Below are 13,730 nucleotides of genomic sequence, written 5' to 3' on the forward strand. Positions count from 1 at the left end.
TTCCCAATAGAACTGCTGTTAATAGGTAGACTTCCAGACCTTTACGCACACAGGCACGGAGGGAACATCAGGGACTCGGACTGTGAAAGTTCATCTCTTCATTCTTTCCACTGCGTGGGAAGCGTTCCAACTCTTAGCTTTCCCAAAAAGAAGCGTGCCTGCTTGGTAATACTGTGGGACAGCTTTCTTAAAGTGAAATTATTGAACCAAAGATTATAGGTAACTTAAATTTAAATAAATAAAACAACGACATTATATAAACTACGTTCCCTTTTCTGGGGTATTAAAACCCATTTTCCTATGTATTCAGCAGCACTGGCTATTGTTTATATTTTTCATTTTTCTCAAATTGAGTTAAAAGGTTTTTTTTAATGTTTCCCTAATTATTTATGAAATTGGATGTCTGGTATTTTCTTTGGCATTTTGATGACTTTATCAAGTTAATTTAAAACATCTTTCTATTGATTCGTTCCAACTCTGTGTGATATAGACATCAACCTTTTGCTAATGTGTTTGTTGCAAATTTTGTCTATCATTTTGGTGCTTTGACATTTTTTACAGTGCCTCAGCATAAAAAGTCTCATTTTTTTATGTGGTCAGATTTGTCAGCCTTTTATTCTGTGGCTTCTTACATAGAAAAAATTTTTTAAAATTTTCCAATTTTTCTTAAAGTATGATCATACAAGATTCTGGTATCTTTTGATACATTAGTGTAGAACTCAGTCTTCTAACTGTTCTTTTAAATTTTTATTGTATATATTCTTCAAGTTGCACTTTAAAATCACATTGTCAAGGACTAAGTATAAAAATTTCAAGTGAAATTTCATAAATTTTAATATTTTATGAAAACTGACATGTTTACAATATTATGTTTTCCCAGCCAAGAAGGTAATGATCCATAGCTCCATGTGTTCCAGGTCTTCTTTGGATTCTGAAGTAAAATTATGTTTTTTCATGTCAGATATTAAATGTATTATGTTATCTTTATTGAATATTTTCTATATTTGTTGCTGTTTTATGTTTTTAATTATTTGTTTAAAAAACTACATTTTTGTTTAAAAGAACTATACATTTGTGAATGTTCTCTAACCAACCACTTAGTGAACTATTTTATCAGATCTAAGAAAATCCACTTGATTTTTCTCCAAAACAATCTTACTTTAAAATAATGAGTGCATCTTTTTTACATATTTATCATTTTATTTATTCTCCATCCTTGTTGTCTTGAAATTTCTAGTGCAATGTTGAGTACTTGTGATGATAAAAAGCATTCTTAGTTTCAGACTTCATTGGCGTATTAGCCACTGTTCTCCAGAGAAACAGAACCAATCAAGTATCTATATGGAAAGAGCTACTTATTTTAAGGAATTGGTTCACCCATTGGTAGATGCTCATAAGTCCAAGTTCTGTAGTTCAAATGAAATGACCCTCAGTTAAGAGATCCAGGAAAGACCACTGTTGACATCCAGGCTAGCCTGATGGGGCTGATGGAACTGTCCTTCGAGTGTGGCGATGGTTGCAGATTGTGAAATTACTGAAAATCATTGATTCTACGTTAAATCCGTGAATTTCATGGCATGTAAATATAGCTGTTTTTAAAAATATATCTACAAAATTGAACAATTAGGTGTTAAGACTAATTTGGAGAAACACTTGTGATGAATGGCACTAAGTGGCTTTCTGGAATTTGGTCCCTTAAATGTTCAGTGACAAAAGCAGGGCAGGATTGGAGGGATTCCTGCATTCAGGAAATAGTCGCAGGCATTAGCGGATGCGCAGGAGATTCACGGTTTAAAAACAAAACAGGGACAGGTGAGGTGGTCAGGGAAGAGGGCAGGCAGCGCGGGCGGTTTCCCGGGAGACGAATGTGCGTGGGGCGGACAGGCGAGTGAAGACTCCGGGGAGATGTCCGCGGCCTGTGCCAGGGCTGGACACAGCCAGGACCAGAGCCCTGCAGTGGGCCTGCCTGGCCGGAGGCCGCCTGGAGCTGGCCGGCAGGACATCCGGGCAGAGGGGCCGGGGGACGACGGCGGAGGTCACGACGAGGCCTCTGGCCTCGGGCAAGGAGCCAAACGCCAGCCGCTGCAGAGGCGGGATTGCAGCGTCCCAGGGCCCCGCTGGCTGCAGTGTGGACACAGCTGGGAGGCGGGGCTGGCGGCCAGGGACCCTTCAAGCGACTTGCACTGACCCCCGCGGACAATGCAGGGGCTCGGCCGCGTCCGGTGCAAAGCGAGATCGGCTGGAGTCCGTTAGGTGCAAGGGGCGCCCTCGCGACCGAGGGGGACCCAGCGTGCAACCAGTCGGGGGTCACACCTTGACCCGAGCCCCTCTGCGGTGGGAACGCGAGCCGCCTCTGGAAAACTCCCGCTCCCGGCGTGCCCCGCGCGGGGGCGGGGCCTGCGCGCGCGTGCGCCGTGGCGGAGCGCGCTGGCGGGGAGGCGAGGCGGTCGCTTCGAGCGTGCGACTTTGCGCCCTGAGGGGAGTGAGGGCGGGTTAGGTGCTGGAGGCCACTTGTGCCTTCCCGGGTAAGTGCGGCGGTGGCGGTTGGCGGCGTTAGGCCGGGGGCGGCCTTTCCGGAGCGGTCGCGCTCGGGGCTCGCGGACGACTCTCGTCAGGGGCCGTGGGTCGGCGCCGCGAGGCGTCCGCTCGAAGTTGGGTGTCGGCGGGCGCCGGCCGGTGGGGGCTTCGTCCGCTCTGCCGAGTCGGGGGTCGGTGCCGACGGGGAGAGCGGACGGGGCCAACCTGGATTCCGTGGGCCAGCCCCGGTGACTGGTCCGAGGCAGCCCCCCAGGTTTGAGGAGTCGCCCCCCTCCCCGGGTGGCCCACGGCACAGCCCGGGAACACGCGCGTTTGTTGAGTGACTAAACTCCGTTCCCAAGTGCCGTTGAAGCCCTGACTCCTGGGAGGCCTCCTTGTGGGATTTTTGCTCGAGTGATGTTCAGTGTGGGTAGTCGACCCGACCCCCGGAAGACGAACTCCTAACGTTTTTGTTTGCCCCGTGACAGCCAACGTCATGCTGGAGGCGTAACAGATACCGCACTAACGGTTTTTAACTGAAAATTGATCGTTTTAGCGTTAAGAAGTAATCAGTTACGTTCTAGATGTAAGTACTAATAGAAATCAGCTATTGAATGCCCAGGATATATGGACGAACACGGTACTAAATGCAGTACATATTTTAGTTGTCACAGCATCTTTAGAAGGTTGGTGGCGTTTATTTATTTTTTTATTCATTTGAGAGAGGGGTCCGGTGGGTCACCACCACCGCCACTACCAAGTACCTGCCACAGCCTTGGCTGGGCTGGGAAGGGGAGGAGCCTAGAACTAAATCCCAGGCCTCCAAGTGGGTAGCAGAACTATCTCACCTCTTGTCTCCCAGAGTGCACATTAGCAGGAAGCCTATACTCTTATTACATGGGATGTGGGTGCCCCAACCACCTAGCTCCCATCCCAATTTTCTTAGTGAAAGACATGGAGGCTGAGCCAGGTTTTGAACCCTGCTCTCACCTGAATCCAAAGCCAGAGATCAAAACCCTGGAGCAGGTTGCTGTGGGAGAATTTCAGTGTTTCTGAAAGTTGGTCCTGACTCCTGATGGGGAATGGAGTTTCCCCAAACAAATAAAAGCACGAAAACCCCATGTTGCTGGAGAGTAGTAAAACATTCTAAGATAGTGATTGAACAATTGTGACTAATTTTAGTCCTTCCTGAAATATCATTAATATTATAGGAAAGGGATATATTTTTAAAAGACATAATCCCACCAACAATGGAGACAATAGGATAGGAAGCACTAGGCAATCAAATAGTGAGCTCTGGAAAGCAATTCCTTAGCAAACCCTAATTTAATCTTAAACCAGCAGTAGGGAATGCTGTGAAACAATTCTGTATAAACTGCCAGTATCTTCAAGATGCACAGAAGCTTGGGATTGGGGGCTGGGGAGAGGGGGAGGGGGAAGGGGCAGAATTTAAATAAAGGTGAGTTAGGTGAACTCTGAGAAGCAATTAGATACGTAAATCCCCTTCCTCATTTCACGTTGTTGTGTAACTGCCTTTCCCTATGTTGGAAGACTGGATATGGATTTATTCTTTTGAGAAAGTAAATAGGATATTTAAACTGGGGAACCCAAGACATAGTTATAAGACACATTTATGAAAACGGGAATGCTAAAGTATGATGTCCTTTATCCCCCTTCTCCCACTCAAGTCCCAGAACTTGTACAGCCGTCCTCTAGACTTGAGAGAATTCTACGCACATAGACATACACAGATATGGAAAGAGCTTCTGGAAAGGGAAAGGAACTTGGTAGCTGAGGGGAAGATTTAGGATAGCTCACTATTTACAATTTTGTGTTAAAAATTTGTACCGTGCACATATATTACCTACTCAAAAATATTCTTTTAAAAATTATGAACAGACACTTTGACTCAGCAGTTCCTCTCCTGGGAATTTATCTTAACACCTACATACATGTGAAAATAATGTGAGTACAGTACTGGCTGGCAAGATACACAAGGAGCAGGTAATACTGGTTGTCTTTGGAGAAGGGATCTGGGTGACATGTCAAAAGTAGAATGAGAGATTTTTCTCACTGAATATTAATACCTTTTAAACATTGAACTTTGTTGTTGCTACCTATTAAATAAGTGATAAATGAATGAATAAAGGTTAATGGAGAAAAATGAGTGAAAAATGGAGATGGCTGATATAGATAATACCTGAATAATAAAGTCTTTATAGTAATGCTGCATAACCACCCCAAAATGTCAGTGACTCACATTTAATGCTGTGGTTCTTCACATTATCTGTGGTTTAGATCTTGGTTGGAGTAGGCTAGACTCTGCTCTGGACTTTAGTTTTGGGTTCATATCTGCTATGTAAGTCTTCATTCTGGGACTCAGGCTGAGAAAAGCAAACCTGTTGGGTGTATGCTTTCTTCATGGCTGAGGGTGAAAGTAATGGGAGGGCTTTTGAAAACCAGCCTTGCCTCAGCTGAGAAGCGGTATGGTGAAACTTCTATAGTCCATTAGTTAAGACAGGTCACAGCCAAACCCCAAAGTCAAAAGGGTAAAGATGTGTATTCTTGCCTATTAGGAGATAGTACAAAATGACATGACAGGGTGCATTTTCCATAAACTTTTTGAAGCCCTTTTTATGCATAAATTTAATTTTTGGCACCAAAATAAACTTGATTCCTTTTTCTACAAACTTTGTGAAGTACCCTTGTATGCTTTTCATATTATTTTTGTCAGGGTACAACATCCTATTTTTTTTTTTTTTAAGATTTTATTTATTTGAAAGGCAAGAGTTACAGAGACAGGGAGTGACAGAAAGAGATCTTCCAGCAGCTGGTCCACTCCCCAAATAGCTGTAACAGCTGGGGGCTAGGCCAATGCCAGGAGCCTAGAAATTCATCTGGGTCTCTTCCCACAAGAGTAACAGGGCTCCTAGTACTTGGGCCATTATATGCTGCTTTCCCCAGTCACACCAGCAGGGAGCTGGATGGTAGCTGAGCAGCCAGGACCCTAACTGGAGTTCTTCCTCCAACATGGGTGCTGGCATTGCAGGCAGCAGCTGAACCTGCTGCTACACAATGCTGGCCCTGCATCCTACTTTCATATGAATTATCTTAGGGCTTCTTTATCACAATACCACATTTACTTCCTCTTATATAATATTGGCCCTGTAAGCAATTCTGAGTGCCCAGTAGAAGCCTTTAAAATAATGTTTACTTAAATAATATATATGTAGACTCCAGGTCTTAGAGAAATTGTAGTTCTGAATGTTGGTTTCAACTGCCTAATGTGTTCATTCACGGTTCTTGTGTCATATCCACGTCTGCCAACTCACCTTTCACAACAGAATCTTCTTTTCAGGGAGATGTCCTTTGCTTCTCAGATGTAATGCACTTTGTTATTCAACAGTGAAAATGAATCATACAGAGGTAATACATATTTTTGTATGTTCCGCATTGTTAGCTCTCCTTCCCCTGTTCTCTTTTTACTTTGGCTTCTCTTATTTTTACCTTGCACTATAAGGGGCATTACAGCATTAGTGGTTAAGAGTAAGAACTGTGGAGCAGAGTGCCTGAATTTGAATCCTGGCTAGTGAGTCTATGACCTTGGGCAAGTTACTTGCTATACCTTATCTATAAAATCGAGATAATAGTACTTGCCTTCTAGAATTAGTAAGAAGATTAAATGAGTTAATACATATAAATTGCTTATAGTACTGGTCACATAGTAAGTACTTTTTAAATATTTACTATTATCATCATTAGTTTTTATTTGTTGTCTGTGACTTGAATCATAAGTCTCCCAAAGCAAACGTACACAGTTATTCAATGGCCTCAGTAGTCAAGGAAGTGATTTTTGATCCCTTTATTCTCTTAATTCCAGGTTAAATTAAAAATACCTTTTGGAAATAAATTACTAGATGCTGTTTGTTTAGTACCCAACAAGAACTTAACATACGGAATAATTCTTACACATGGAGCATCAGGAGATATGAATCTTCCTCATTTGATGTCACTGGCATCCCATCTTGCATCTCATGGGTTTTTTTGCCTGAGGTTTACCTGTAAAGGCCTTAATATTGTACATAGAATTAAGGCATATAAGTCAGTTTTGGTAAGAAATTTCTTTATATTTTCTTATGATAGGATTTGTTTAAAATTCTTAAGAAAATTATGTTTAGTCATTTGGTTTAATTTTAAAAATATTTTAATATTCTTAGAATCTCAACAGTGCATGAAAGCTAGTTGTTTAGTGGTCAGATTTCTTTTTTCTTTCTTTTTTTTTTTTTTTTTGGCCATCATTTTCATGGAGATGAACCTTCCTTATATTGTAGTTGTTTCTCCATGATAGTGCCAAGGAAGCAACTTAGGATTTTCTCACTGACATTTTAGAGTATTTCACCTAACATAATATACATATAAATATAGTGTTGTTTGTGTATATTTAGAAACGTTGCTTAAAATCAGTGGATAAAACTCAAGTCTAAAATTTCTTTTAATTTGAATTATTTCAAGCTTGCCAAGTTTTCCAGAGCTTTAAATTAGATATTAGTATTATTAAATGTGGCTGTTAGTTAAAAGCCTTTAACTGGCCTTTTGCTTTAATAGTTTTTTTTTTCTAAGATATATATTTTTTATTTACTTGAAAGGCAGTTAAAGAGGCAGAGAGACAGAGAGAGATTCCATCAGCAAGTTCACTCCCCAGATGGCTGCAATGGCCGGGCTGGGCCATGCCAAAGCCAGAAGCCCAGAGCTGTTTCTGGGTCTCCCATGTTGGTGCAGGGGCTGAAGCACTTGGGCCATCCTCTGCTACTTTCCCAGGCACATTAGCAGGGAGCTGGATTAGAAGTGGAACAGCCAGGTCTTGAACTCCTTATGAGATCCGGTGTTTCAGGTCGAGATTTAACCTGCTATCCCACAACGCGGGCCCTAATGGTTTGTGCTTTAAAAATAGTTTAGTTCTTCAATATTTGAATAAAGATAAATTGCCTTTTTTATCCCTCAAGTCTTTGCCATATTACACAAAATTTGATTTAATGGTGAAAGATGACCAGAAGAGAAAGAACTGCTTACCACTTAAAAAAAATCCCATAAGATTTTGTGATTGTCTTTGCATATATTTTTATGCATTTCAGAAATAATGAGAAATAATGTGTCTTGGCTTTCTAGTGGAATATTTTATACTATGGCAATTGATCATTTCTGTTTGTTTTTTCCTTAGAATTACTTAAAGACTTCAGGAGAATACAAACTTGCAGGTGTTTTCCTTGGAGGTAAGTTGCAATGCTTGTGAATACTTATTAACTGCTTATTTTGATATAACGACTAATTGACAACAAAGAGTTAAGGGTTTTTTGTTTGTATTAGTAAGGTAAATTGCATACATTCTCATATATGTTACTATCTGAGGATCTCTTCTTTTATTTATATCCCTGAATCACTCTCTTAGAAAAGGTGATTCGTTTACAAGGAATGTCCTCTTCTAAATGTTCTTCAGAAAACTAGCTGTTAATTCTTTTTTTTTTTTTTTTTTTTTTTTTTTAAGATCAGTTTTCAGCTCTTCTTAAGGCTGTGGGTGTTCATACCTGTGGGCATAGTGGGTATTGCTGCTTGCTAATTACCACCTGATAGAGTTGTTTGTTGATAAAGAAATAGGAAATCTAATTTGCCACATCACTGCTACCTTATGTGAATGTTTATGTTTCAAACTGAAGTTAATTTTAATTACTTTTAGGTCGTTCAATGGGCTCAAGAGCAGCTGCTTCTGTAATGTGTCATACTGAGCCAGATGATGCTGATGATTTTGTTCGAGGTCTCATTTGTATTTCATATCCACTGCACCATCCAAAGCAGCAGAATAAACTCAGAGATGAAGATCTGTTTCGTATAAAAGATCCTGTACTGTTTGTATCAGGGTCAGCAGATGAAATGTGTGAAAAGGTGAGTTATAACTCTGTAATTTAAAGAAAAACTGAAAGCAATATCTTTTTTTAAAAAAAAAAAAAAGAGTTTTTTTTTTTTAAGATTTATTTATTTGAAAGTCAGAGTTACACAGAGAAGGAGAGACAGAGAGAGAGAAGTCTTCCATATGGCTGGAGCTGCGCCAATCCAAATCCAGGAGCCATATCCTCCGGGTTCCCAACATGGGTGCAGGGGCCCAAGGACCTGAGCCACCCTCCACTGTCTTCCCAGGCCATAGCAGAGAGCTGGATCAGAAGTAGAGCAGCCGGGACTTGAACTGGTGCCCAAATGGGATGCCGGCACTGCAGGTGGCAGCCTCACCTGCTACGCCACAGCACCAGCCCCAGAAAAGACATGTATTTGTTTATTTGTTTGACAGGCAGAGAGAGATCTTCTATCTGCTGGTTCATCCCCTAAATGGCTGCAACAACCAGATTTGAGCCAGGCTGAAGCCAGGAGTTAGGAACTCCATCTGGTCTCCCAAGGCAATGGCAGGGACCCAAGTGTTTGGGCCATCGTCTGCTGCCTTCCCAGGCACATTAGCAGGAAGCTGGATCAGAATAGCCAGAACTCAAGTTGGCAGTCCGATACAGGATGTTGTTGTCGCAAGCAAGTAGTGACTTCACTGTGCCACTCTGCCACAATGCCGGCCCAAAGATAGAAATATCTTGGGAGTAAACTATTACTTGTAGCATTCAGCCTCTTTAAAAAGATGTTAATTTAACTAATGCTGGTTTTGTGCCATAGTTGCTATGAAGAACCTAAAAGTGGGACTAAGTGTACTGAAAAAATGTGTCTCTCCCGAAAGCAATGATGAATTCTCATTTAGAAAGTGAAGGATGAATATCTGAATCGAATATTACAATCGAATATTGTGCATTTGGTTTGTCATTTCAACAGATATACACAAATGAAAGGCAGATTATTGGTAATAAATTGACCCCTAGAAAGAGTTGGCAGTGTCTCTGCATTACTAAATTTTAGCCCATTATTATGAAACAACTTCATTTTCTGGAGCATATCATTTCCTTGGGAAATCAATTTTTTTGGAAAAAGGAAAAGAGGGAGCACCAACTTACTAAACTTGTAGTAGCAATAGTGATTGCTTACTATGACTATAGTATTGGTGTATTTGAAAGAAATGGTCTGCTACTTCTGTGGACATTATTTTGCACATCCCATTGTCTAAAAAGTTTTCTTTCGAGGTATTTAATGAATACTTGATGAGTAGATGCCAGTATAGCTGTGAGAGTGAATCCTTTAAACAACAGTAAAACTTGAGTCTAGGCTGGCGCCGCGGCTCAATAGGCTAATCCTCCGCCTGCGGTGCCAGCACACCGGGTTCTAGTCCCGGTCGGGGTGCCGGATTTTGTCCCGTTTGCTCCTCTTCCAGACCAGCTCTCTGCTGTGGCCCAGGAAGGCAGTGGAGGATGGCCCAAGTGCTTGGGCCCTGCACCCGCATGGGAGACCAGAAGAGGCACCTGGCTCCTGGCTTCGGATCAGCGCGATGTGGCGGCAGCCATTGGAGGGTGAACCAACGGCAAAAGGAAGACCTTTCTCTCTGTCTGTCTCTCACTGTCCACTCTGCCTGTCAAAAAAAACAAAAACAAAAAAACAAAACAACAACAACAACAACAAAAAAAACCGAACATGAGTCTAGTATCTCTTCTTTTTCCCTCTAGAACTTGTTGGAGAAAGTGGCACAGAAAATGCAAGCTCCCAGTAAAATCTACTGGATTGAGAAGGCAAATCATTCCATGGCAGTGAAAGGACGATCAACAAATGATGTTTTTAAAGAAATAAATACACAGATTTTGTTTTGGATCCAAGAAATCACTGAGATGGACAAGAAATAATTGTTGTTAGTTAAAAGCCATGTTAGTTTGAATACAAGTACAGCTGATTTGATAAAGAGCAGTGTACCTCTTAGCATTCTGAGGTATATTTTAGACTAAAGTTCTTTAATGTTCCCATTCTTAAACGTTTTAATTGTGAAATGTCTTTTGAAAGCACTGTTACAGTTGTATAAAGATGATGTACAAATATTAAAATTGTTCTAAATATAATTTATTTTCATTAGTATAGTAATTAAAGTTTTGGGAAAAAATTAAACGTTTGAATTTTGTTACAGCTGTGCTTTTGTCTTATTCATATACAACTGAGAAAATATTGACATTTTTGTGAGGCAGTCTTTAAAAAATAAAATCAAAACTTTAGAAAGTTCATAGATTTAAAGAGATTCATCTTTATTAAAAGATGAACCTCAATTAAAAGATAAACCTCAAGGGATAAGAATGGAGACACATTTCAAATATGAGAACTCTGAATACATTTTAAAGTAATAATTTCAAGAAATGTTTGCTGTAAGTCTGTAATAGGCAAAGACTCTGGTTCGCAAACAGGAAGTACCTGGAGTCTAGAACAGAGTGGGAAATCAAGAGGAGAACTGGAGACTGGCATTGGATGGGTATTGTATGTTGGGTTATGCTGCTACTTGTGACTCCACCAGAATTCCTGTTTCAGTCCTGGCTGCTCTACTTTAAATCTAGCTTCCTGTTTATGTACCTGGGAAATCAGCAGATGACCTCGGCCCTGTCACACACATGGAAGACTTGGATGGAGTTCCAGGCTCCTGGCTTTGGCCTGGACCAGCGTTGCAGTAATTTGGAGAGTGAATCAGCAATTGGGTGATCTGTCTGTCTCTCCCTTTCTGTAACGGTGCCTTTTAAATAGTAAGAGGAGAATTAAATAATGGCTAAACAGTAGCACTGGCATCTGTATTGTATCTGGATAGAATTGTGGACACTTAATTTTGCCTTGCAAAGTTCAGATACCTTTTAAACTGGATTGTGAATGATACTGAATTTATAAAAGTGTGTTTCCTATAAAGTGCACAAAAATGAAGCTGATATTAAATTCATATTGAAGGTTGTAGTGAGGAGTGGTTTTTCTATAGTAAGAAAACCCTTTCCCTAGCTTCCCTACTCTCAGTGTTCGGTCCTTCAGATAGCTGTAGGGGGCCTGGGCTGCTGGCAAATTTTTCAGATCCCTCATGTCTCCTGCCCTAGTAGAGTCAGTGGGTTTTAATTTTTATTTAGTTTTCTAAATATAACCTAATAAACAATTTACTCCATGGAATGAAATCATATACAACTATAAGTCCCAAATATTTGTATTACTTAGTGTATAATAGTTAACTTTTTAAAAAAATTATTTATCTGAAAGTCAGCATTATACAGAGAATGAGAGGCAGAGAGAGGGGGAGAGAGATGTCTTCCATCCATTGATTCACTCCCCAATTGGCTGCAATGGCCACAGCTACACTGATCCAAAGCCAGGAGCCTCCTCCAGGTCTCCCACATGGGCACAGGGGCCTGAGGACTTGGGCCATCTTCTACTGCTTTGTCAGGCCATAGCAGAGAGCTGCATTGGAAGTGGAGCAGCCGGGGCTCGTACTGGCACCCATATGGGATACTGGCACTGCAAACGGTGGTTTTACCCACTACACCACAGCACCAGCCCCAAGAGTTAACTGTTTTATTATTTCTTGAACAAAACATGAATTTTTAAAAATGTAGACATACCACAAAGCAGATTCATAGAATGACAATCAGTTTAATACTCTGATTTCAGAATCAGCCCTTAAGGCTTCCTGGTCTGGCTGAAAAGCCTATGAGAGCACTTCATTCATGGAAAGCCAAGACACTGTGACAAAATATGTTCTACATGAAGGATGGCTGAGTGATACCCCAGCAGAAAGAAGTTGCTATCAAAGAAGGATGTATTTTTCTCTAAAGGGAGGAGAGAACTTCAGCTTTGCTTATGGCCTTGTCCAAACACTGGCGGAGTTTGTGAACTCAAAAGGCTTCCATAGCCTAGGCAGCATATATCAAGAGCCTCAGGTGGTCACTGACATCATACATAAGAGTGTTAATTGTTAAATTAACAACAAGAGTCACTGTGCACTACACATACAGGACCTCCGTTCTCAATGAGTTGTATTGAGAGTTAACTGTAAAACCAGTTCTCAAACAGTTTTTGTGTGTGTGTACAAATTGTTGAAATCTTAACTTGGTGTAGAGTTGGTCTTCTGTGTGCAAAGTTAATTGAAAATGAATCTTAAGGCTGGTGCCGTGGCTCACTTGGCTAATCCTCCATCTGTGGCGCCAGCACACCGGGTTCTAGTCCCTATTGGGGTGCTGGATTCTGTCCCAGTTGCTCCTCTTCCAGTCCAGCTCTCTGCTGTAGCCCAAGAACGCAGTGGAGGATGGCCCAAGTGCTTGGGCCCTGCACCCCATGGGAGACCAGGAGAAGCACCTGGCTCCTGGCTTCAGATCAGCGCGGTGCGCCAGCCGCAATGGCCATGTGGGGGTGAACCAATGGAAAAAGGAAGACCTTTCTCTCTCTCTCTCTCTCTCTCTCTTACTGTCCATTCTGCCTGTCAAAAAAAAAGAAAAGATAATGAATCTTAGTAGAGAATGGGACTGGCAAGGGGAGAGGGAGGAGGTGGAGGGTGAGAGTATGGATGGGAGGGTGGGTGGGTATGGTGGGAAGAATAACTGTATTCCTAAAGTTATACTTATGAAATTTGTATTCCTTAAAAAATAAATATAAAAAAACTATAAAGAAATAAAGAATTTAAAAAATTGTAGACATAGACCAAGTTTTGAAAAAAAGGTATCAAAAGATGATAAACAATATCCAGAGCTGTTCAAAATATAATCTATTAACTGTAAATCAATTGAGGAATATTAATACTGTAAACCAGAAATAAAACTAATGGAAGGAAAATAAAATATCTTAGTGTAAAACACACCATAATATAAAAGTAAGATGACAAAACAGTTAAAAGGTTACTAACCTGAGTTTGCAAAATTAAGCTGTTGGCTTACTATATGGGTAACCATTAAGATACTGCTTGAAGTTGATTTTCCCAAATTGTTTATACACTACTGTTCCTTATTAATGTAATGAGTTTGTGTTTCAAAACTGTGTACCTAACGATGGTTGGGGAAAGATACTAGTGGTAACATCTAAGACTGAAATGAATAGTCAGAAAACAATTGATGGGGCCAGCACTGTGGCATAGCCCCCTTCAGTGCTGGCAACCCATATGGGTGCTGGATCAAGCCCCGGCTGTTCCACTTTCCATTCAGCTCTCTGCTATGGCTTGGGAAAGCAGTAGAAGATGGCCCAAGTGCTTGGGCCCTGCATTCTCATGGGAAACCCAGAAGAAGCTCCTTGCTTCAGAAAGA

The 13,730-nt window shown here is 41.2% G+C and overlaps 1 protein-coding gene across 22 annotated transcripts; it reads left to right on the forward strand.

Annotated features, from left to right (window-relative positions):
- Positions 1 to 2,390: 2,390 nt before the first annotated feature.
- TEX30 (testis expressed 30) lies at positions 2,391 to 10,605 on the forward strand. 22 transcript variants are annotated; one of them, XM_070048613.1, is made up of 8 exons: positions 2,391 to 2,525; positions 3,006 to 3,203; positions 4,417 to 4,521; positions 5,862 to 5,943; positions 6,398 to 6,628; positions 7,736 to 7,787; positions 8,249 to 8,454; positions 10,158 to 10,605. In XM_070048613.1, exons 4-8 carry the CDS (start codon positions 5,929 to 5,931, stop codon positions 10,329 to 10,331), a joined length of 678 nt encoding a protein of 225 aa, XP_069904714.1. In that variant the 5' UTR covers positions 2,391 to 2,525; positions 3,006 to 3,203; positions 4,417 to 4,521; positions 5,862 to 5,928; the 3' UTR covers positions 10,332 to 10,605. The 22 variants fall into 22 exon arrangements, with proteins under 22 accessions (XP_069904714.1, XP_069904711.1, XP_069904705.1 ...); XM_070048610.1 differs by having other exon boundaries at positions 5,876 to 5,943; XM_070048604.1 differs by having other exon boundaries at positions 3,006 to 3,103; positions 5,876 to 5,943; positions 9,869 to 10,605.
- The last annotated feature ends 3,125 nt before the right edge of the window (positions 10,606 to 13,730 follow it).

Source organism: Oryctolagus cuniculus, chromosome 9 (assembly GCF_964237555.1).
Source record: "Oryctolagus cuniculus chromosome 9, mOryCun1.1, whole genome shotgun sequence".
Lineage (NCBI taxonomy): Eukaryota > Metazoa > Chordata > Mammalia > Lagomorpha > Leporidae > Oryctolagus > Oryctolagus cuniculus.